The following is a 21,705-nucleotide window of genomic DNA, read 5'->3' on the forward strand; positions in this document are numbered from 1 at the left end:
ACTGAAATAATTAAACTTCACCTTTTTTTCAGTGTAGATAATATAAAAAAATAAATAATGTGCGCTCTTATCATTTTGTGGACAAAATCCCGCGAACTTCGGAGTTGCATGTCTGCTCATCTCTTTTTAATGCAGCTAACCTCGCGTCGCTTTTTGTCATTTACCCACTCATTGAAATATGACAGGTGAGTTACTGCAAAAAGGCAGTCGTTCATTTTCCTAGGTTTAACTTTATATTATCGGCTAGGAAAATACGTTAATTTGAATGGAAACACCAGAGACCGAAAATGTAAGGCATCGTTCCAGTTGGGTGAGATTTCCGCGTTCAGGGAAATGGATAGCCGAAAAAAATATACTGGCAGCGGTGGGATTCGAACCCACGCCATCGAAATGACTGGAGCCTAAATCCAGCGCCTTAGACCACTCGGCCACGCTACCATGAAGCTACAGCGCTAACATATTAGCATACATAGCTAACATATTAACGCTCTATTCTTAAGACGTTATTTAGAAAGCATACCTCAAAAATAGTGACTGACAGTAAAGAAAAACTGTTTGATACAAATGTTATTAAACAGAACGAGTTCGCGTTTAACAATCTCAAGCTCAATCGCTGAGTGTCGTACGTTTCATAAAAGTGACTCTTTAGAAACAAAACGTCTCGTAACAACTGCAAGCGTCACATTTGATGACGCTGACACTGGCAATAAATTGAATACCGAAAACATCCGCTCGCTGGTCTTTATCACAGTGGCTACGTGCAGCTGGCCTGTTGCACAAAAGTAGAATTAAGACATCCGGGATAAATGACTCAGCTGAGCTCAATAAAGCCAAAACATGTGCGTCCAGGCTTAATTGGTTGCACAAAGACCAAGCCAGGATGAGCAGACACGGATTCATTAAGCCAGGTGAAACCAATCCTGGATAGGTGCGCGCTCACGGCTCACTCAAATAGACCCCGCCACAGATCACAGATTAACTGATTTACCATGGCAACTAGAGCCGCGTACTTTTCCCCGTCGGAACCACAAATCCTCATGGAGGCATACGAGGAGGTAAAAGATATAATTAAGAAGAAAGGCAACACCGCCACAGTGATAAAGCAAAGAGAAAAAGCGTGGCAAAGTATTGCAGACCGCCTGAATGCGTAAGTAGTGCACAATTACACACTCACCGCTCCGCTGAAACATCACAATTACAAATCAAATATTTAATTCACATCTCCAAAAAACGCAGTTGTACTGTAATTATGAAACGGTTAAATTTTTTTTCTTGAAATGCACTGCATATATGAGTGAAATTGTGTAACGTAACTCCATCACACTGTATAAAGCTATGATATATTATTATTATTAAAGCCTTACATTATTATTTTACGTTACTACGCTCAGTACGGTTTAATCTTAGCCGTTGTACTCTGCTTATTATGCTGTCCACCGGTTTTTTTTTGTGTTTCCCCTGCTTTTATTAATGTAAAGCAGCTTTGACAGAATGAAACAATTGTGAAAAGTGCTATATAAATAAAATTTTCTTGAATACATAGATGAGCTATAATAATGATCACTTTAATTTATATAGCGCCTTTCAAAGGACCCAAGGTCGGTTGCTCACTGCACTGCAAAAATGTCTTTCTTACTTAGTATTTTTGTCTTGTTTTCAGTCAAAAAAAAATATCTAAAAAAAAAAGTTAAATATTTTCTAGAGCAAAATAACCTAGGAAAATAAGCAAAAAACTCTGCCAGTGAAACAAGAGAAACTTTTCTAAAAGTAAGTGTTTATGGAAAAAGTAAACTTATTTCAAGAGAATTTTTCTTATTATATTGACAGATATTTAAATTTTTTGCTTGTTTTAAGCACACATTTACTTGAAGTTTATATTTTTGGTCTAAACCTATACTTATTTTGCTAGGTCATTTAGAAAATCAAGAAAATACATCTTTAGTTTTTTTTTTTTTTTTTTTATATTTTTACTGAAAACAATACAAAAATACCAAGTCATTTTTGTCAGTGTGACTCCATTAAATGTTCTTGTGATAAAGAATGTGTGTGTGCGTGTGATGTAGATTAAACATGAACGGGCCAAAACGGACATGGCAGCAGGTCAAAATCAAATACAAGAACATTCTGCAGAATGGTATGGTCCCTGACTAATATTTAACAAAGCACAAGCATATATTGTACCCAGAAGGTGCCTGCTCACACATTGTCTGTACTGTTTTAGCAGTGAAAAAGAATACCCACAGACAAGGCACGGGTGGTGGGTCACCAAAGGCTGACCTTACCCCAGCAGAGGACATGGCCTTGGAACTAAATAAAGGCAGGCCCGTCTTAGAGGGGATCCCTGGGGGGAAAGAGACGAGCATAGGTTCCTCCCAAGATGCCACCCGCTTCATTCAAGGTATGTCCTTCCATCTCTACATGGAATACAACCACATTCATATTGAATCAATTTGGACTGTCTGACTTTGGTTTACCTATTGCCTTGCAGTGTCTGGCAGCACTGTGTTCCTGTTAGAGCCACCAGCACAAGCACCAGACAATGCTGATCCAGTGAGTACTCCATCAAAGGCATACTGTAGGCCTGGCATGTCTTGTCTACTAGCTTCAATATGAATCCGATTAAATGTGATAGGGTGAAAGCCCCAGTGCAGCAGCAACAGCACATGATGGAGACGATGATGAGGAGGAGACCATCTCTGTGGATTCCAGAAGGCATGAGGTATCATGTTAAGACTGTGAAAGTACTATTTACTCTACAATGGTGAGGAGTCCTCATCAAAATCAAAAAATCTAATTTCTTTTACAGGACCCAGATGCTATACAGTGGGAAAACCAGCCTCGCAACATAGTGCGTATTAATAAAAGGACACCACATCCTGCCAAATTCCAGCTGCGCTAATTGTATCGTGTTCACAGAGCTCACAAGCTATCAGAAAGTTGTATGGCAACCACCTCCGGTGCCAAATAGAACTGGCAGACATAGACATTCAGTACAAGAAGAAAAAGATAGAAAATCTTGCACTGGAGTCCGAAATAAAAAAAAGGACAATTAGGAAACTGGACCTTGAAATAAAAAAACTTGAGAGGGAGGTGAGATATGCCTTCAATGTACACTGTATGCTAACTGTAACACAAATGTATTAATCATTATTTTTCTTTCCTCCCCCAGCTCCAAGAAGATGACACAGCTCAAAATAAAAATTAGGTATATTCTCGTAAAGTCAAGTGAGCCATGACATATGAGCTCTTATTGTGAGCACACAGGACGGGAGGCATCTTTCTAAGGTATTTTTTTTTTATTTCACAGCAATCAGTACAACCAAGTCATCGTTATAAGGCACCGGCCTCTTTTTCCCACTCCCCCAGCACAGGTGTGGCCACTAGCCTATATGAAGGCCCAAAATTGTGTGTTCCTTTCTGCTCTGACAATGGCATGCCCATTCTTGCGAGATGTGGTGGATGAAGAAGCACTTGTGCTGAGGAGAGCCTTCAGGCGAGAAAGGGTCTTCAGGGACCGGTTGGACCCACTGGCCTTCCCTGATGACCATCTATATGAAAGATACAGGTTTTCTGCAGATGGCATCCGGTATCTATGCAGACTACTGGGTCCCAGGATTAAGCACCGCACTGCACGGAGCCATGCACTGAGTGTGGAGCAAATGGTTTGTGTGGCCTTGCGCTTTTTTGCTAGTGGAGCCTTCCTGTACTCAGTGGGGGATGCAGAACAGCTGAACAAGGCCACAATTTGCCGCACAATAAGGAGTGTGTGTCTGGCTATCAAAGCATTAGCAGATGTCTTCATCTCCTTCCCTGGCCACAGAAGACTCTGTGACATGAAAGAGGAGTTCTATAGGATTGCAGGTAAGAGGATCTACAAATTACAGAACAACTGTTAACACATAGTAGGATACTCATTACTTTGTGTGACAGGTTTCCCCAATGTCATTGGTGCAGTGGACTGCACACACATAAGGATAAAAGCCCCCTCAGGTGCCCATGAGGCCGATTTTGTGAATAGGAAATCCTTTCACAGCATTAATGTTCAGGTGAACATAACTTTTTGATATTGTCCATTGACGAACACTCTGCATTGCCAATGATGTGCATTGATTGGTGTAATATTCCTCATCTTATGATTTCAGATGGTCTGCAATGCTGACTGTGTGATCAGCAATGTTGTGGCAAAATGGCCTGGCTCAGTCCATGACTCCAGAATCTTTCGGGCCTCTGAAATCTATCAGTGCCTATCACAAGGTAAGCCACACAACCCCTATTTATAACCATCATGGCTGTGTCAATATCACTGTGTTTATGAGGTAGTAATGATGAGATTTTGTGTTGACAGGTGAATTCTCTGGTGTGTTGCTGGGAGACAGGGGGTATGGCTGCCAGACTTTTCTCCTGACACCTTTCACAGACCCCCAGGAAGCACATCAGGCCTACAACCATGCCCATGCCAGGACCAGGGCCAGAGTTGAAATGACCTTTGGCCTCCTGAAGGCACGCTTTCACTGCCTTCACAAATTAAGGGTCAACCCTGTTAGGGCATGTGATATTACTGTGGCTTGTGCTGTCCTCCACAATGTGGCCTGCCTGAGGAAGGAGAGGGCCCCCAGAGTGCCACCAGCCATGGACTGGGACAATCCGGCAATCTTCCCTGATGACGACAGTGGTCGGCTGCTGAGGGACCAATATGTGTTGAATTATTTTAGTTAGTATGTGTGCTTTCAATTTAGGTAAAAAATGTCCTGCTGTGGCAGAGGAAATAGGGTTTTTTTGGGTTGGTTTTTTTACGAATTTGGCCTCTTATGATGTTTGTGCGGTATACTGTGTGTAATACAAGGCTGCAGGGAGGCTACTGCATCCATTCATTTGTCTGTTCAGTTGATGTGTATCGATTTGTCCTGCATTTATTTTAGTGTGCAGACATGCAGGGTGTGTTATATACAGACCTTTTGAATGTGTATGTATCATTTTGTATAATATGCTTTGATTCTGTGCTTTCCATCTTGTAGAGTCACTGTGACTTCAGTTTCGAAAGGAGCTGATAGTTTACCTGCTTTTTTTTGTACTTATTCAATAAAGGAACATAATGTTACACATTGTGTTTTTATATTCATATGGAATGTGTATTTGTTTATATGACAGAGTACTAGGGCCCCACTGAGGAAAAAGGATAAAGTCATAAATTTATGAGGCTGGTTCTTTCTGCAGAAAAAGCAACATTCTTTTTACAGTTTTTGATAGTTATGACAATGTGATACTTCATATTCTGGCACATCAGCATGTCTCAGTTTATGAAACCATACTGAAGTACAATTTCACGAAATGCCCCACATCTGTCATTTTAACAACTGTCCTCCTTTAAAACAACTGGTTACAATATTATGACTTTTCTTTTTTTCCCTCTGTGGCCCTAATATTCTATCATTTTATATATATAGCCTTATAGTCTATGGGAAACTGTAAATTATCTAATGATAGCAACATCATCTAAAAATCATTATTTATCCAAAATGATTTAAATTAATGATCACAAACGTTTAAATAATGACAGTGGGTCTAGTTATATGTGATAACAATGTATAGTGAGCAGTGAAATAACTATTGGTTTCCATTTGTGGCGACTGCTGACTGACATTAGGGATGAGATTAAATACATCCTGGAATTTAGCCTGGTCTGGAGCAGGCTAGCTCCACAGAATAAATCTCCATGGTAATTTATACCATAACATATCCTCCTGCCCCCTATCCAGCTTTGGTGCAACCGGATTAGGGATCAATTGAGCCAGGATCACCAAGATATCCTGTCTTAATCCAACATCATGTAAACATTTAGCATACCCCAGGTCTGGTTTTTATCACAGTGGCTACGTGCAGCTAGTCCTCACCAGTGTGGAGCCCCGCCCCGTTCCCAGAACGTGCGATTCTACTATGGCGAAGGGCCCTCTCATGAATATTAATTACGTAACGTGACGTTCACCCAGTGCGATCATTTGATTTGATTTTGGAATGTGGCGCTTTTTAAGGATTGGCTTATAAATATTAATTTACAAGAAACGTAAGCATGAATAAATTAATATTCATGAGCCATGCCCCTGCCTTAGTAGAATTCGTAACGTTCCGCTGAGATCGATTAACATCATGTGCTCTCCATAAAAGGCCACGTGATTAACTATGGCACATAGATCTCTTTAAATATAATTTGACGTTTTATTCTTTATGCAAACCTATATTAAATATTATGTATATTTGTTTACTTTTATATATTCAGATACATTAACGTATTTTTGATAAAGCCCACTAGAGGGCTGAATATGCAGCTTTGACGTTGAGCTATGGAGAAGGGTGTTCCTTGGAGTTATGCGAGGTTGGAGGAATCAACACGAGGGAACATCGCTTGCTGTCCAGGACACGTAGTACACATTTGTGCAGAGGCACAGTAAACCTGTCACTGTACAGTGTGCTTGAGACACAGCCGCAGCTGAAACTTCCGTTCAAACGCGCAGGTCATTGTTGAATTGGCTTCCTTTTTAGAAAGGCTTTGAAGGCGATTCGAAGAATATCTGTCTACTGTTGTCGTTATGTCTTCATTCTAGCAACTTTATTCATTCGAACGTAAAGGTATGTTACATGCACTTTTGATTATTCTTTCTTGTGGTCTGTATTGCTTCCAGCTTTGAGTTGTTACGTTATGCTTTTTTGTTTCGAGTAATTATGCACAAATCGCATTAAATAAATGTAAATGTAAGCTTAAAATGAATGACGTTGCACTTGAATGTATTCAAATGAAATGATTTTGTTATTGCAAACTTATGTTTTAAGTATATTTGGCACAACAACTGCTTGATGGGTCAGTGTGGCATGAATAAACAGGAACAGGTTTATCTCGGATTAGCGATTAATAGCGAATACCTTCACAATTTGATCAACGTTCTTGATCAAAAAACTTTTTTTTATTATTAATATAATGAATCTGCTGATGTATCAGTATTTGACATGTATTGTAATGTGCTTGTTTGTAGTTTTGGTGCACAACACAGTGGGACATCATGGCTGAGGAGGAGCTCATGTTTAGTATGGAGGAGGTTGTGGGAAGTACTCGGGATGGACCTAGGAATGGATGTGCTGAGAGTGGACTGTCTTTCCAAGAACCCAATGCAAGCGATGATGACGATGATGAAGATGACCTCCGTATCTGCCCCATCACTGACGACCCCATTAGCCCAACCAAAGGCTTCTTTAATTACCCAAAGAACGCCCTTTGCAACCAGCAGCTTTCGAATTCGTTGCCCAAAAACTCTTTCACATACAGGGTGAGTCTTTCCCAGTTAATCTGCAGTTGCAACACTTTACTGAAAACTATATGGTACAATAGTTTGTGCTAGATTTCGAATATAGCCATATGTGTAGAATACAGCACGACTTCGAGTGCCATATTTGTTTTATAAAACTGCTACTACATAATAAAAATCTTAAGGACACAAACATTCATTACAATGTTATTGTATTAAGTAAATACATTGAGTAGCGTCTTCCTAGATAAATGTAGTCCCTAGCATGTAAACAAAGGCTATTTTTGGACCAGCATACCACTATTTGTACTATGTCCGTAGTACACGGCATGTTTATTGTGTGTAGTTTTAGAATTTTATGGTACTTGCTTAAATTTTTTTTACAAAAGAATTACAAATTTACAAAAAGGTGCAGTATACAGCAGTTGCATGCCACAATGCAACAGTGTTAAATGCCTCTGACACAAGTGACAGAAATGTGTAATAGCTTTTTATTTTTGAATTACATTTGTTATTAAAATAGTCATGTGACAACAACGTGGCATACCAGTGTTTGAAACATTCATCATTGCTTAATGCACAATGTTTCACAGACTATTTCATACTATTACAAATGTCACTATTACAGTAGCTACATTTTACATCATAGATGCATACATTGTGTATTTTAGCATGACTGTAATGCTGTATCATTATCCAGAACTGAAACTATCCATTTCATAATCCTATTTTGGTGGTAATCCAAGAATGTCCTTAACTTGTTCATGTCCACTTAGACAATGACCTCTCTGTAATGGTATAAGAGACTGCCTGTACCACAGAGAACTAGTGAACAAATGCTTTTATTTTGCTTTCTCACCAAAAGAAGCAGTGAACTAATGTACAGTATGCAAAAACTGTTTTCTCCATCTCTGTGACACACTCACTTCCATATATGGAGCTCTCTCAAGCTCTCATGATGTGACTTCCTTAATTTCATGTACTGTAAATCTTACTGTAAATAAGTCAGGTTGCATTTCTACTAGTATTTTTGTGCTTAAAAAAGTGGGTCTGTCTATTCCTTCAATATAGAACAAAAATGAAACCGAGCAGGATGGGCACTCTGCCAAGTTTGGCTCTTTAACTGAGAAAGGCCGGGTATGTTTAGAAACGTTTCAGTTTCTACCCTTCCCCTTTACTTTTTTCTCTCACAGAATTTGTTAATCCATTTTACCCTGTCATTGTGGCATCTAGGCTGGAATACACACTCTTTCCATATTTCTCCCATCACCTTATTTTCCCTTTCATTCCTTCTGCATTTGCTCACTGTCAAAATAATATCTATTAGGGGTTCAGAGAATGTGTGTCTGATGCAGTACAGACAATAATGTTTTTACATTTTAACTTTATAATTTCTAAATGCATGTTAAATATCTATTTTTTTTAAAAAAAAACAATTACTGCATATATAGATATATTTTTAAAATGTACAGCAGAGAATATTCTACTATTTAGTGTTTTTGTAACCTAGCATAGTAAGACTTTACTTCAATAATAAAAAAAACAAGTTAGGAAACTACCAATGCAAATACTGTTTATGCCTATTATTAATATAGACATTTTCATTTTTAATATTTTATTTATTTTATTTTATTTTTTTAATTAAAAGTCGTTAATATTTAAGTGAGTACTCTTTAGAAGATGCCTATAGCTTATGAATACCTATGTCACGCTATGTCTTATGACACATGGGTAATGTTTCCCTACTTTAGGGGTTCCCTGTAAAGAGGAGCCCGCACTTTGGTGGCATCTGGTGTATATTTGTACTCACTGTCTCACTGACCTTTCAAAAAGAAATAAGTAATTGTCTGAATGTACCTGGCCACAGGATCTATGTTTACTTGTTATTTTGAGATATTGTGTCATGCCTGCCGCAGCTCTTACAGCTGTATTCAGAATTTGCAAAGCAAAGTTCAGGAAATTACCAAGCCTGGTGTTTGCTCCTGACAAATGCTTAGCAGGATCACAGAACAGCAACTTCTTGTTGGAGTAGGCCTACCTGTCCAACAGGAATGGGAGTCAAGGAATATAACAGTTCTTGTTCCAGTTCTGATTCCTAAAGGGAGAGCAGGGTGTCTCGATAATCCTTTTCTGATGGTATTTCTAACTTAATGTCTACTGAATGATTTCAGCATTGATTCAAGCTTTTCTTTGTCCTTTTATTCTTGCATGACCGTTATTGCAGCATACTGCTTTTCCTCCATTACCTTCCTTCTTTTCCCAAACATTGCTTTGTGCTTGCACACCACCCTAAAATATAGTGTGGATCTTCCATCTTCAGTTTTTCAACCCATACAAACAGATGTAAAAAAAAAAGATGTGAAAGTTTTTCAAATAACTTAAATTTCTCTCAGGCAACTTGGAAACATGCTATTGAGAAAGCCAAAGCCATGCCAGATCCTTGGGCTGAGTTCCATCTGGAAGAAATCGAGAAAGAGCGCTGCACTCGTTACAGGTGAGTGAATGTGAGGCCTTTTGAATTGTTAACCTACTGTTCAAGGAGTGGAGGTTTGAATCCAGCAAGAGGCAACACATAAGCAGTGTTAGAGAGGCTAATTTGAGTCTTTAGACAGCCAAGCTACAAGCTAGGTCAAGCTATTCTTTTGGGAAAAAAAATTGACATTTTTTAAGGGCAGTAGTGGCAGCGTGTCCATTTTTGTTTATTGACTGTGAAGGGTTTCATATGATCGATGACCTGCCCAAAGTTTTTGGATGTGTGCACATTACACTCTCTTCCTACACTACAACCTACCAGCAAAAAGCATCTATGGGATTACTGAACTTTAGTGTTCTCCTGTTACCAAACCTGAGATTTTAAAACAAATCCACACCACAAACAAATAACACAACTCTAAATCAATCTCGAATGACTTCAGAACATGTCATTGCATGTTAAATAAGACACACTTTAAGTATCATATCAAATGGATACAAAAATGAGATCCACACCTCGATTCAAGACTCTAATTTTAAACATTTGTAACTTCACACCTCTAAAATATCCCTTGACTTCCAGCCAATAGCTGAGTGTGCCATTAAACAACTGTGTTTGGTGGGCTGGGTCTGCATGGTACACAGTGTTCTGGGTAACGGGGGAAAAACCAGCACTTAGTTGTGTAAATATTGGGCATTTGCTTTCAGGACTGTGCCCATTGTGCAGTATCTGCTCTATTAACTCTTTATTAACTGTCCCAATGAAGACAAATAATCACTTTTGTGTATTTTTTTTTTCTTCACAATGCAGAAAATAATTTATTAGGGTAAATCTTGTTTACATGTGTTACATTTACATCTCCATGTAGCCAAATAGTTTGAGGCTAATTTCTAGTTTCTGCTGTGGAAATGGTTTGATAAGTACTTCCTGAGACTGAAAGTGATTGACGTGTAAACGTGTGTTCTTGCTCTTTAGATACAATGCGGTTACTGGTGAATGGGCAAAAGATGACATATTTATCAAAGTTTCCTCTCAGGTATTTTGGCATAATAATACACTTGTTTTCTGTGTCAGTAACAACAACATAAATGTGTTCATAATTATTATTTATGCATATATATTTAAATGTATTTATTTTATTCTGTTTCTTTCACAGCCATTTGGAAGAGGAGCAATGAGGGAATGCTTCAGAGCGTAAGTCAAGCCAGTTTAAACATACAGTATATACCCTAGACTAGATAAATATAACCTTTTACTAATGAGTATTAGTTTTATGTAAAAAAAAAAAAGTAAAATTTTACCATTTTTTTTCAATTTAGTCAAGTATTTTAATTTTTTTTGTCAATGTAGTCACATTTTTCCAGTTTTTATTCATTTATTGTTAATGTAGTCAAGTTTTTCCAGTTTTTATTCAACATTTTTGTAGTTAATTAAAAATATGACAGTACAAATATTCCATGTAATTGTTTAATTGTTGTCAAAACTGCACATTGTAATATTAAAAGCATTAGAAAATTATTATAATAGTTTTACTTGTCACACTGCATGACAATACTGACACTGCTTGACACATCTTTTACTCTTGAAGTCATATTCACCACATTAACCAGCCTATCAACATTTTATTAAAGATATTTATTATGCTTTATTACAATTGTTTTGTATATGCTTTAGTGGTATGTCTTCCTTTTTTCAAGTGATAATTTTACAGCTCTCATCTTGTGTTAAAATGTTTTTTTGACCTGTAGCTTTGTTCTCTTTCATTCACAGGAAGAAGTTGTCCAACTTTTCCCACAGCAACAACTGGAAATCGGCCTCAAACTACGTGGCTAAGAGATACATGGAGACCGTGGACAGAACTGTTTACTTTGAGGATGTGAAGTTACAAATGGAGGCTAAATTATGGGGCGAGGAGTTCAATCGCCACAGGCCTCCCAAACAGGTACTACTTCGTTGGATATTGTTTTTTCATAAAACATTGACAATCTTTTGTGTGTAAACTAGGTTTGAACGATCACCCCAGATATGAATTATGTACTTATTTAATGTATCCCATCATTATTAGGTTGACATCATGCAGATGTGTGTTGTGGAAATGACTAGTCGCCCTGGGAGCCCTTTGTTTCACCTGGAACACTACATTGAGGGGAAGTACACAAAGTACAACTCCAACTCTGGTTTTGTGAGGGACGATAACATACGGCTTACACCCCAGGTGTTTTGTCACAGACATAACAAATCTCAATCTGTTGTCGCAGTCAAATGATGTGTGATTATTTATTGGCTATTATGCTTTCGTGGCTTTAGGCATTCAGTCATTTCACATTTGAGCGGTCTGGACACCAGCTGATAGTGGTGGACATTCAGGGTGTTGGGGACCTTTACACAGACCCTCAGATCCACACTGAGAAGGGGACCGACTTTGGAGACGGCAACCTTGGTATTTATCAACATCCTGCATTCTTTTTCTCCTTAGAAACTTGATTTGTCTTAAGGTTGACTAATGTAAGCATGGGGAAAATTTGTAATGATTGTCTGTGTGTTTGTGTTTCAGGTGTGCGTGGCATGGCTCTTTTCTTCCACTCTCACCTGTGTAATAAGATCTGTAGGAGTATGAGCCTCACTCGATTTGACCTGTCCCCTTCTGAAATTGCACAATTGGACTGCACCAACAAACTGCTGGTTTGTATTGGATAATAATAATAAAAAAAATCCTTATGTAAGTGTAGTCAGTGTTTGATGGTAGGATGGCCTGGGGCCAGTGTAAGAGATTTGGGCCAGAGCTGCTCAATAGGGACATTGCTATATTTATAGTGCTGCAGAGATTACGTATTTTTTGTTGGCCAACCAGAAACTCTATTGGTAACGATGGAACTTGCGACCATAGTTGCTTTTGGGAAACGCACCCCTGATCAGGCCTACAGAATAAAATTACTGCTTGGCACTGCATTCACAAACTGTTGCAACTCTTTATACATTTCTGCAGGTTTTCTAAATAAATTCTTTTTTCTAAGCAGCAGTCAGCTCAGACTGTCCTCCGTGGATGTGAAGAGCATTGTGGTTCGCCCAGGGTCCGGACGACCTCTCTCTGCCACATGCCTGTGCTCCTCTCCCGGCTCTCTGAGACTTCCTCGGTTGATGAAAGCAGTGAGACAGATTCGGTTCCCTGTTCTCCACATAGTATGAGCATCTCTGCAGGCCGATCATCCATGGGTAATATTATACTAACCCAGTACTATGTGTGAATGCACCTGAGTGACCCAGCAGAGTGATATCAGATCCCCTTTAAAGGGGTCATCGGATGCCTATTTTCCACAAGTTGATATGATTCTTTAGGGTCTTAATGAAAAGTCTGTAACATAGTTTGTAACATAGTTAAAATTTCTCAGTGGTAGTGTAAAAAACACCTTTTTTACCTTGTCAAAAACAGCAAGCAGTCTCGTAGCATTTTCCTTTAAATGCAAATGAGCTCTGCTGACCCCGCCCCTCTCTACCGAGCTGCTCTCAGAGAGACTGTTTACTTTAGTCGCATTCATCGTGAAACTTGCTAATTAGCACATTATTAGGAAAGGCGATTTGCAAAGATTCATTAAAACCTTATACTCACTTATTCTGTAGCTGAAGCTGGATCACGACTGATTAGTGCGAACATAGACGCATTTAGGTAGATCGGGGCGCATTCCCTACAAAAACAAATGTAATCCACTGTCTTCAGTGGCTCAGATATCGGGAGTAAATGACGACTGCTATGTTCATTATTACATCCAACAACAAAACACCTAAATCGCTTAGGAGACATTCTTGTCTACATCTGCTCTGGCGGTGAAACAATGATGGGCTGATGACAGTCACTCAGGGCGAGTCTAAGGTAAGACGCCAGTCCAGTCTGTGTTGAGTAGCCACTGTCAATCAAACTATCATGGGAGGGGCCTATCTGTGTGACATCACACAGACAGGCATCTGAGATTGGCTCAATTTGAGAAAGGGGAAATGATTTAACAAGATTTAAAAAAAAAAAAAAAACACTGGGTGGATTTTTATCATTATAGGGTGGTTGTGTACACACACTGCAAACACACATTTCAGTTCAAACAACTTGTAAAAGTGCATAGAGCATCCGATGACCCCTTTAAGCCAAGACACATCAAGTCGGTGGCAGATATTTTCTATGTAGGTGACAAGCATGCAGTCACAACCTACTTGAATGGAGAAAGACTGAAAGGCCAAAAAGTTGGTTTTAAAAAACATCTATAGTGAGCCATACAGTCTGACAACAATGGTCTCATACATTTAGGTTTCAAATCCTAAAGATTTAGTTAATGGTATTAATACAGTTATCAATCTCCTCCACATTCTGTATATTGTAATATGTATGTGTTACAGTTGCCCTCTACTTAAGAAAACAGACAAAACAATGAATGAAATTTTTTATGGTTTTTGTCGGCTGTCAGGATGCTGCAACCATCTGGCAACACTTTTTCAAATATAAATATTTGTACAATAAAGTACAAGAACTCCTTGCACTTGTTGTCAGCTGGCTGAGAACTTAAGTGGACCTTTGACTGGCTGGTTGTGATGTTACTAAAATTGCCACTTCTTTTCATTGGGAAAACATAAATAAATATTCAGTGCATTTGGCTATTTTTAGACAGAATGTTCTCTGTATTTTCAAAATGCTTTATAGTTTAGTGTGTTGTTTGACACTTATAAAGCAAAAACCATCCAGAACCAGAACCATTCTTTTGTATTTTGATACTAATGGATAACTGAAAATTGCAGTAAAAATAAGGGTTCCTCTAAACATGAATGTCTGCAGCAGTGTGGCTCTTCTAAATATAGCCGCATTTAAATTTCCCCATAGAAAGAATAGTAAATATGGTTGGAAGTGTTTGTTTGCCTTAATGCTCAATTATGTTCTTGCCTAGAGTACGATGCACTGTTGATGGTATCTATGACTTAAATGTAAAGCTTGTTTATTCATGTCACCACTGCTATGTCTTTCTATCTATGTGTGTTTACAGGCTGGTCATTCATGAATGAAATGAATGAGGCACATCGAGCTAACGCAGATCACAAGGTCAGTTTATGAAGAAAAATATATATATCCACTATTAAGGGGTGACATTAAATTCAATGATATTTTGTTGAATTTTAAGTTGATTTTAGCAGCAATGCAATGCTGATTTGTACTGTGAACTGTACTTGCATTCACAGGACTCAGAGAATGGAGGAGACAGTGGATGCCCCAGTGAGAAACGCAGTGAAGGAGACTTAGTCGAATATCACAGTCAGGTACAGATCATCAGCTGGCTAGACAATGCAAATTAAAAATCTTTGTATTCTTAATATTCAATCTGTTGTATATTATATTATATCACAACCTTATTTGTACCTGGCATAAAAACAGTGAAGGTTTTTAATGATGGACCCATTTCTTTGAAGGGTGTCAGATTTAAAACCAAACAAATACAGAACATTTTAAACTAAATTAAGAATTTACTACTGTTGTATTTAAATAAGAAATTGAAATTAGAAGCTGTTCTTGCTTGTTTTCTTTGTTGCTCCCCCGGCAATGTTTCCTTTCTGTTAGAGTGCATTGTAAACTTGTTGTTGTGTGCTATGCTTAAATGCAACATGAAATGCAGCAGTCATAATATTTGGCGTCCTAAGATATGTGATGGTAGGTTTTTACATCATTGTTTAGGGACGTCCCTTCTACAACAGACATTACTCAGAATCGGATGAGGACAGTGTTCGTCGGGTAACTACGAAACTACTGATGAACTCCCTGTATCTAATCATGATAGTCACCCATCACCCATTGATTCCTAATCTGTTTTCTTCTCATAGATCATTGATTTAGAGTGGTGCCCTCCTGTGATCCACCTGTTATCTAAACCTCTAAACCTTCTTCTAATGTCTAACCTTTATCTCATCTCACTTTCATACTCTAACCGGTGGCAAGCTCTCCTTTCCCATAAACCCATATGTAGGGTTCTCATGTTAATGTCAGGGATTTTCAATGGCATGTAAAACTCATGGACATTTCTGTAGTTGAGCTCAGAAAAAAAAATTGTAATTGACTAGCAATTGCTTTCAAAATTTTATAAATTACTTTCAAAATTCCTAGTAATCATGAGTGACTAGAGAAGCCATGGAAGTCCATAAGTCACAATGTGTGCGAACCCTTCATGTGATTTCCTGCATGCATTGCTTTTTCTGTGTAGCTATATTTAAAGTGTTTACTTTTGTGGTTTTCCTCACAGATGTTAGTTCTACTGCTTCTCATAGAAATGTTTTATATTTAAGAGGAAAAAAACAAGAGATCGGCTACATATAAAAACAGTTTTTCAAATGACAAACTGTTTTCATTGACAATACAAAGACAATTCTCAGATCAGCTATCCACTGTATTTAAAATCACAACAGACCAATATTGTAAACTATATACTCACTATATGCAAAGCTTGGTCTTGGCCAAAAAAAAAAAAAAAAAAAAAAAGGATGGACATATAAAAACTATGGACACAAGCGTAGTTGACTTTTAAATGTGGGACAAGTCAATAGCTGGGTTTCCATCCAAAGTTGTGAATTTAACTTGTGCGCAAAATTGGAATATCGCATAAAATATTTGCAAATTAGCACCGTTTCCATCCAGCAAGTAAAAGAGAACAAAATCGTCACTGCCTGATAAACTGTCACTATACATCAAGAGTAGGAGAAGCCACTGAATTTAATAATTTCATATATAATAAATTACTTGTGCCTCAGAGCGAGCAGATGAAACAGTAAATGTGGTCATTGCTTTCAGGGGCGAATGCTCACAGTTTGGGAACGCAGTCGTATAAGACAATTATACAGAAATACTTTGATGTGACAGGGATTTCAGAATGACCGTAACATTTCAGATGCTGTGGGACGAGATCGATCCACTGGTTAGTCTGGTTTTGCCATCTCACAGCACAAAGTCACATAAAAGTCTCAAAAACCACCTCAAGCGAGCATAAAAACTTTTTTGCGAATTAAGGCATTTTTATTTTTATTTTCTCGTTTCTGATGCAGTACTTCAAAATGTGCAGGGTGATGGAAACACAGCTAATAATGATGTAAATTTTTTCCACAGTTAATGCTCTGGGTGCTTAATAATATACTTTTTTTTTTTTGTTGTATCTCTCAGCTGACAGATGAAAAATGGAGTTTTTACCATTCATCTCGCTCCCACGTACACAGACCCTCCTGTGTGGCAATGGAAGTAGAGAGACTTAACACTATGCTTCTCGAAAGGAAAATTGGTAAATCCATCCTAGGCAAGGTAAGAAACTGTGCCATGTGTTTTATAAACCTGTTCTTGAAATTAACTGACAATATAACGTTATCTTCTCATACATTATTCCTTGGTTAAATCAACCAAAAATTTAAATACTGTCATTGTTTACTGACCCTCATGTCATTTCAAACCCATAAGACATATTCGAAACACAAATTGGGATATTTTAAAATTGAGAGATTACTGTCCCTCCAATCAAACAAAATTTTGAAGATCCAAAAAGATCTCAAAGGTGGCGTAAACCTAATCCATATGAATCAAGCAGTTTATTCAGAGCCTTCTGAAAAGATATGTTTGCTTTATATGATAAACAGATTTATATTAACACGGAAGCTCAAATGTGCTTGTCACATGCTATAATGTACATTTAAGTTTTCATTTTTACCATATTTGATGTGCTCTATGTATGTGTCTCGTCATTGTCAGGGTTAATGAAAGTTAACCTAAATTAAATCTGTTAATCATATAAAGTGATTGTATCTCTTCACAAGACTTGGATTAAACCACACAATTCATTTTTGGATTCGTTTTACAACGCATTTATGACCTCTTGGCTCTCCAGAATTATGGTTGCGCAGACTTTCAATAGAGGGACAGAAACCTCTCAGGCTTCTTCATTTGAGTTTTAAAGATGAACAAAATGGGTTTTGAATGACATGAGGGTAAGTAGATAAGGATAAAATTTTCATTTTGGTGTGAACTTTTCCTTTAGTACATCTAGCCATGGTTCGCTACCATGAGGGTGGGCGCTTCTGTGAGAAGGATGCACCATGGGACCAGATTTCTGCAATGTACCATTTGGAAAGGGCTGCCATGTGTGGGGAGCTTGAGGCTATAGTTGCCCTCGGCCAATGTTACCTTCAGCTGCCACATCACATTCTACTAGAGATTGAATTAGAGGTGCTTTCTTTTCCTTATTATCTTGTTGTGTTTTCTAATTATATTTGGTGGTCCATCTTATCTTCTTTTGTCATGTCCTTGTTGTTTCATGTCAGGCATCTGAGGAAAACAGCAAGAAGGGTTTCCACTTTCTGCTGCAGGCTGCTGAGGCAGGAGACCGGCCGAGTATGATTCTAGTAGCACGAGCATTCGACACGGGTTTGAACCTCCCTTCTAATAGGTGAGAAACGCATTGGTCAGTTTTTTGTCTTTTTGGACCAAGATGTATTTTGAGCTGAAACTTTAATTTTGGACTTTAAAAATGCAGGGTTATGGACTGGAAACACGCCGTGCACTGGTACGACACTGCCCTTAAGATGACAGACTACGACGAGGGGGGAGAGTTTGATGGGATAAAGGATGAGCCGCGCTACCTTCTGTTGGCACGATTGGCTGAGATGTACCAGGAGGGAGGGCACAGCCTGGATGCAGACCCTCAAAGAGCAGGTGAGTGCATCTCATGCTCAGGAACACCTTTAGATAACCAGAGACCCGTGGGCTACAGCATTAAGCCCAAAGTATACGTCACTTGTTTACTTTGTATGTGCAGGTTGCACATGAGCATTAAATTTGTTTTGCACTAATCAGTTGTTCCACAAGGTGGCAACACTGTCCTGGGCCATTGTGCCAAAGTAGAAAACGAAACTAAAGAGACTGCAACAACAACAGATGCTTAGATTGGAAAAAGTTTTCTAAAGCACACATGTGGACCTCCCGCATTCACGCACAACATCAAATGAAGTATACTATGTTTTCCTCTGTATGCATATTTTAGCATATGCAAACAAAAACGAAGTATACTTGGGGCTTATTTTAGGCTACAGTAGACCCCTAGTAGCCCGAACGAAAATATCATTCACTAGGCCAGTGCTTCCCAAACCTGTCCTGGAGGCCCCCCTGCCCTGCACTTTTTGTATGTCTCCCTTATCTAACACACCTGATTCCACTCATCAGGTCGTTAGTAGATACTGCAAGAACTAAATTCGGTGTGTCTGATTAGGGAGATGTACAAAATGTGCGGGGCAGGGGGTCCTCCAGGACAGGTTTGGGAAGCGCTGCACTAGGCCATTAGTCAATACATACAGATTTTAATAAATGCATATGTGTGAATAAACTCAAGTGACATTACTTTAGAAACTTATCGGCATTGTTTTTCTATTTGAAAAGTCCATGATAACGTCAGTAAAATCCAATTTTTGGCTAGACTTTAGTTTTTGTTTGTTTGTTTTTAACCAGTTTTGAGAATCATTTTAGAATTTGTGTCGAAATATCTGGTTCACCCCACCACTTGCAATAGCATCTATGAATGTACAATAGGATATATGAACTGTAACAACAGTGACAGTGACCAAAATAAAACGGTCTTATACATCCACAACAAAAAAATTTGATGCTCAATTTCATCCTCCAAATTAACTGACAGCAGCTTTAATACCTGAGTGACAGCAGGGTATTTAAGGTTCGCGCAAACCACAAAACTCATGGAAACCTCTCCAATGGAAGACAGTATTGGACCTTCAGATGACACAGTTTCTATCCATGCCTTTGTAATTTATCAAACCCTTATTTAGCAAACAGTGTCTCTTTCTCAAACTGTACGACATTACCAAAACTAGTTGTGCTGTCAGGCTCTGTTCACACTGCAGGGCTCCACCGAAAATGTGGCTGTTAGACCTGAAAATTTACGGGTTACAGTTTAGTTATAGAATGCTGTTGACAGAGGAAGCTGTGAAATAGCAGGGAGCAGGAGACGAAGTGATGCTTTAAAATAAGTGGGGTTTATTGAATAATTTTAGTTGCTTATGTTTTAATGCTTTGAATTTACCCTGTACTTTATCTATCCAGCACAAATCAGTAACTGTTATTATACCAAAGCAAAAGCAATGGAAAATGAATGCCTCATAACATTGTCCAGTGACTTTTAAAATAATTAGTATAATAAAAACTTAAAATAAAAACTAAAACAGCGCAGATGTACAGTATGGTCGTTTTCTTGAAATGACACACACAAGTTACTATAGGGATACTTTACAATATCATATCATGAAAATTGGCAGTTTTGCTTTCTAAATGTATCCTGAATTTGTTGTAACATTTTAAATTGGAATTGTATGCATGTGTGAGTTATGATGTCTTTATATTTTGTAGGTGATCTTTTCAATGAGGCTGCTGATGCAGCTATGGAGGCCATGAAGGGCAGACTGGCCAATCAGTACTACATGAAAGCAGAGGAAGCATGGTCTATGATGGAAGAATGAAAGTGCTGGTGTGCAAAAAAGCATGAAAACAGTTCCTATTGTGCACCCAGCCCCTGTTTACATGCTGTTTTCAATGCCTTGTTTTCCTTGGGTCCCTTTGACTTAAGAGAAATAATGTTGATATTGGATCAGTTTTCTAATGAATGTGACAAGGGCATATGCTGATTCCAGATCAGTGATATACTGAGGTGCTAAATACACATACTATCCTGGTTAATTTTTCAATAAGAACAGTTGCACAGTGTCTGCAGACTGTTCAGGTTTCTTCATGGGAATACATGCATTACCTGTCAATAACTTATTTCTCTTGTTTCTAAAAGAACAAAAGGATGCATCTTTAATAAACATGGTGTGACTGTTAAAAAAAAAAATAGCATAAGTGAAGATTGATCTTGCTTCTTTAAAATTAATTAGCTAGTATTGTTTGATCTGATGTCTAAGAATTTTAAGCATCAATAGCTATTGCTGTGAGTTTTAACCTGTTCTGTTTTGACTGTCAAAAAACTTTCATAATTTATCATAATCAAGGAGTACAAAAGTGAGTGTGATCATTTTTGAAGGTTATTTTCAAATGATGACAAGATTATAAAGAAACAAACAATAAAATTAATTAAAAAAATTAAAATCAGTCTCATTACACATTGTTTAGCCAGAATTATGTTGTTTTTTAGTTAATACCACGATGCCACTGCACATAAATTAATGCTAAGAAACAATAAATTATATAAGATGGAATTTCAGGCATGGCAAGGACATTCAGCAGCTCTATAATAATAATAAAAATAATTATTTTCTACAGCATCTTTAAATGTTACATCTCAAAGCACTTTACATAAACAAAACACTCAATATAAAGATTATAAAATAAGCAAAAAGAGGAGAAATGCATTCAAAACACTTCAAAATAAAATAAGATTCATATAAAAATCAAGTAAAAGCTACCCTAAAGAAATTAGTTTAAAAAATGTTTTTAAAACATGATTTCGCTTGCCTTATTTCAATTAGTAAGGAGTCCCATAGTTTAGGAGCTATAAAGAAAAAGCCCTAGCATCCATCGATCTTAAACGGGTTGACAGAACAGTAATAATCAATAGACTGATCAATGTGATGATTGTTTTAATATTGGATGTCTTAATACAGACTGTGAGTCCTTGGTGCTTTCCAGTGGATAGCGCCAATGAACTTAAGTGAACTTTGGGTGTCTTCCAAGAAGGACATCTGCATCCAGTGGGACGGGAGAGATAAAAAATTATTAGAAAAATGGTTCAAACTAGCAGGATTCCACTATTAGAAAGTACCCCAGGAGGCGGCTGTCATCTCGGCTTTATTGATGTGTTCAATACATTGTTATTTTGACATCTGCACTTTTGAGCTTTATTGACCAATTTGAAAAGACCATTGCTTGTTCCATGA

The 21,705-nt window shown here is 37.9% G+C and overlaps 3 protein-coding genes and 1 non-coding gene across 9 annotated transcripts; 3 read left to right on the plus strand and 1 right to left on the minus strand.

The window, feature by feature from the left end:
- Positions 1 to 356: 356 nt before the first annotated feature.
- trnal-uag lies at positions 357 to 438 on the minus strand. The gene has a single exon. It is a non-coding gene; the product is annotated as a tRNA-Leu (tRNA).
- A 334-nt stretch (positions 439 to 772) lies between these two features.
- LOC122139161 lies at positions 773 to 3,369 on the plus strand. Of its 2 annotated transcripts, XR_006156032.1 has the most exons (8): positions 773 to 1,147; positions 2,064 to 2,134; positions 2,222 to 2,398; positions 2,489 to 2,550; positions 2,633 to 2,719; positions 2,807 to 3,090; positions 3,170 to 3,205; positions 3,308 to 3,369. XR_006156032.1 is itself a non-coding variant. In XM_042735108.1 (6 exons), exons 1-6 carry the CDS (start codon positions 990 to 992, stop codon positions 2,897 to 2,899), a joined length of 648 nt encoding a protein of 215 aa, XP_042591042.1. In that variant the 5' UTR covers positions 773 to 989; the 3' UTR covers positions 2,900 to 3,263. The 2 variants fall into 2 exon arrangements, 1 of the variants encoding a protein (XP_042591042.1); XM_042735108.1 differs by lacking the exon at positions 3,308 to 3,369 and having other exon boundaries at positions 2,807 to 3,263.
- Positions 3,370 to 3,374: 5 nt separating this feature from the next.
- Positions 3,375 to 5,121, plus strand: LOC122139160 (putative nuclease HARBI1). The gene is made up of 4 exons (XM_042735107.1): positions 3,375 to 3,861; positions 3,931 to 4,046; positions 4,143 to 4,254; positions 4,346 to 5,121. Exons 1-4 carry the CDS (start codon positions 3,390 to 3,392, stop codon positions 4,714 to 4,716), a joined length of 1,071 nt encoding a protein of 356 aa, XP_042591041.1. The 5' UTR covers positions 3,375 to 3,389; the 3' UTR covers positions 4,717 to 5,121.
- A 1,053-nt stretch (positions 5,122 to 6,174) lies between these two features.
- Positions 6,175 to 20,901, plus strand: eef2k (eukaryotic elongation factor 2 kinase). Of its 5 annotated transcripts, none has more exons than XM_042735110.1 (19): positions 6,177 to 6,624; positions 7,026 to 7,316; positions 8,367 to 8,432; positions 9,689 to 9,789; positions 10,744 to 10,804; positions 10,925 to 10,962; positions 11,539 to 11,710; positions 11,834 to 11,983; positions 12,076 to 12,208; positions 12,323 to 12,450; positions 12,786 to 12,981; positions 14,790 to 14,845; positions 14,983 to 15,060; positions 15,473 to 15,529; positions 16,946 to 17,080; positions 17,807 to 17,995; positions 18,091 to 18,215; positions 18,303 to 18,481; positions 20,183 to 20,901. In XM_042735110.1, exons 2-19 carry the CDS (start codon positions 7,053 to 7,055, stop codon positions 20,290 to 20,292), a joined length of 2,238 nt encoding a protein of 745 aa, XP_042591044.1. In that variant the 5' UTR covers positions 6,177 to 6,624; positions 7,026 to 7,052; the 3' UTR covers positions 20,293 to 20,901. The 5 variants fall into 5 exon arrangements, with proteins under 5 accessions (XP_042591048.1, XP_042591046.1, XP_042591047.1 ...); XM_042735111.1 differs by having other exon boundaries at positions 6,177 to 6,621; positions 7,024 to 7,316; XM_042735112.1 differs by lacking the exon at positions 15,473 to 15,529 and having other exon boundaries at positions 6,176 to 6,624.
- Positions 20,902 to 21,705: the final 804 nt, after the last annotated feature.

This window comes from Cyprinus carpio, chromosome B12 (genome assembly GCF_018340385.1).
Source record: "Cyprinus carpio isolate SPL01 chromosome B12, ASM1834038v1, whole genome shotgun sequence".
In the NCBI taxonomy this organism is placed as follows: Eukaryota; Metazoa; Chordata; class Actinopteri; order Cypriniformes; family Cyprinidae; genus Cyprinus; species Cyprinus carpio.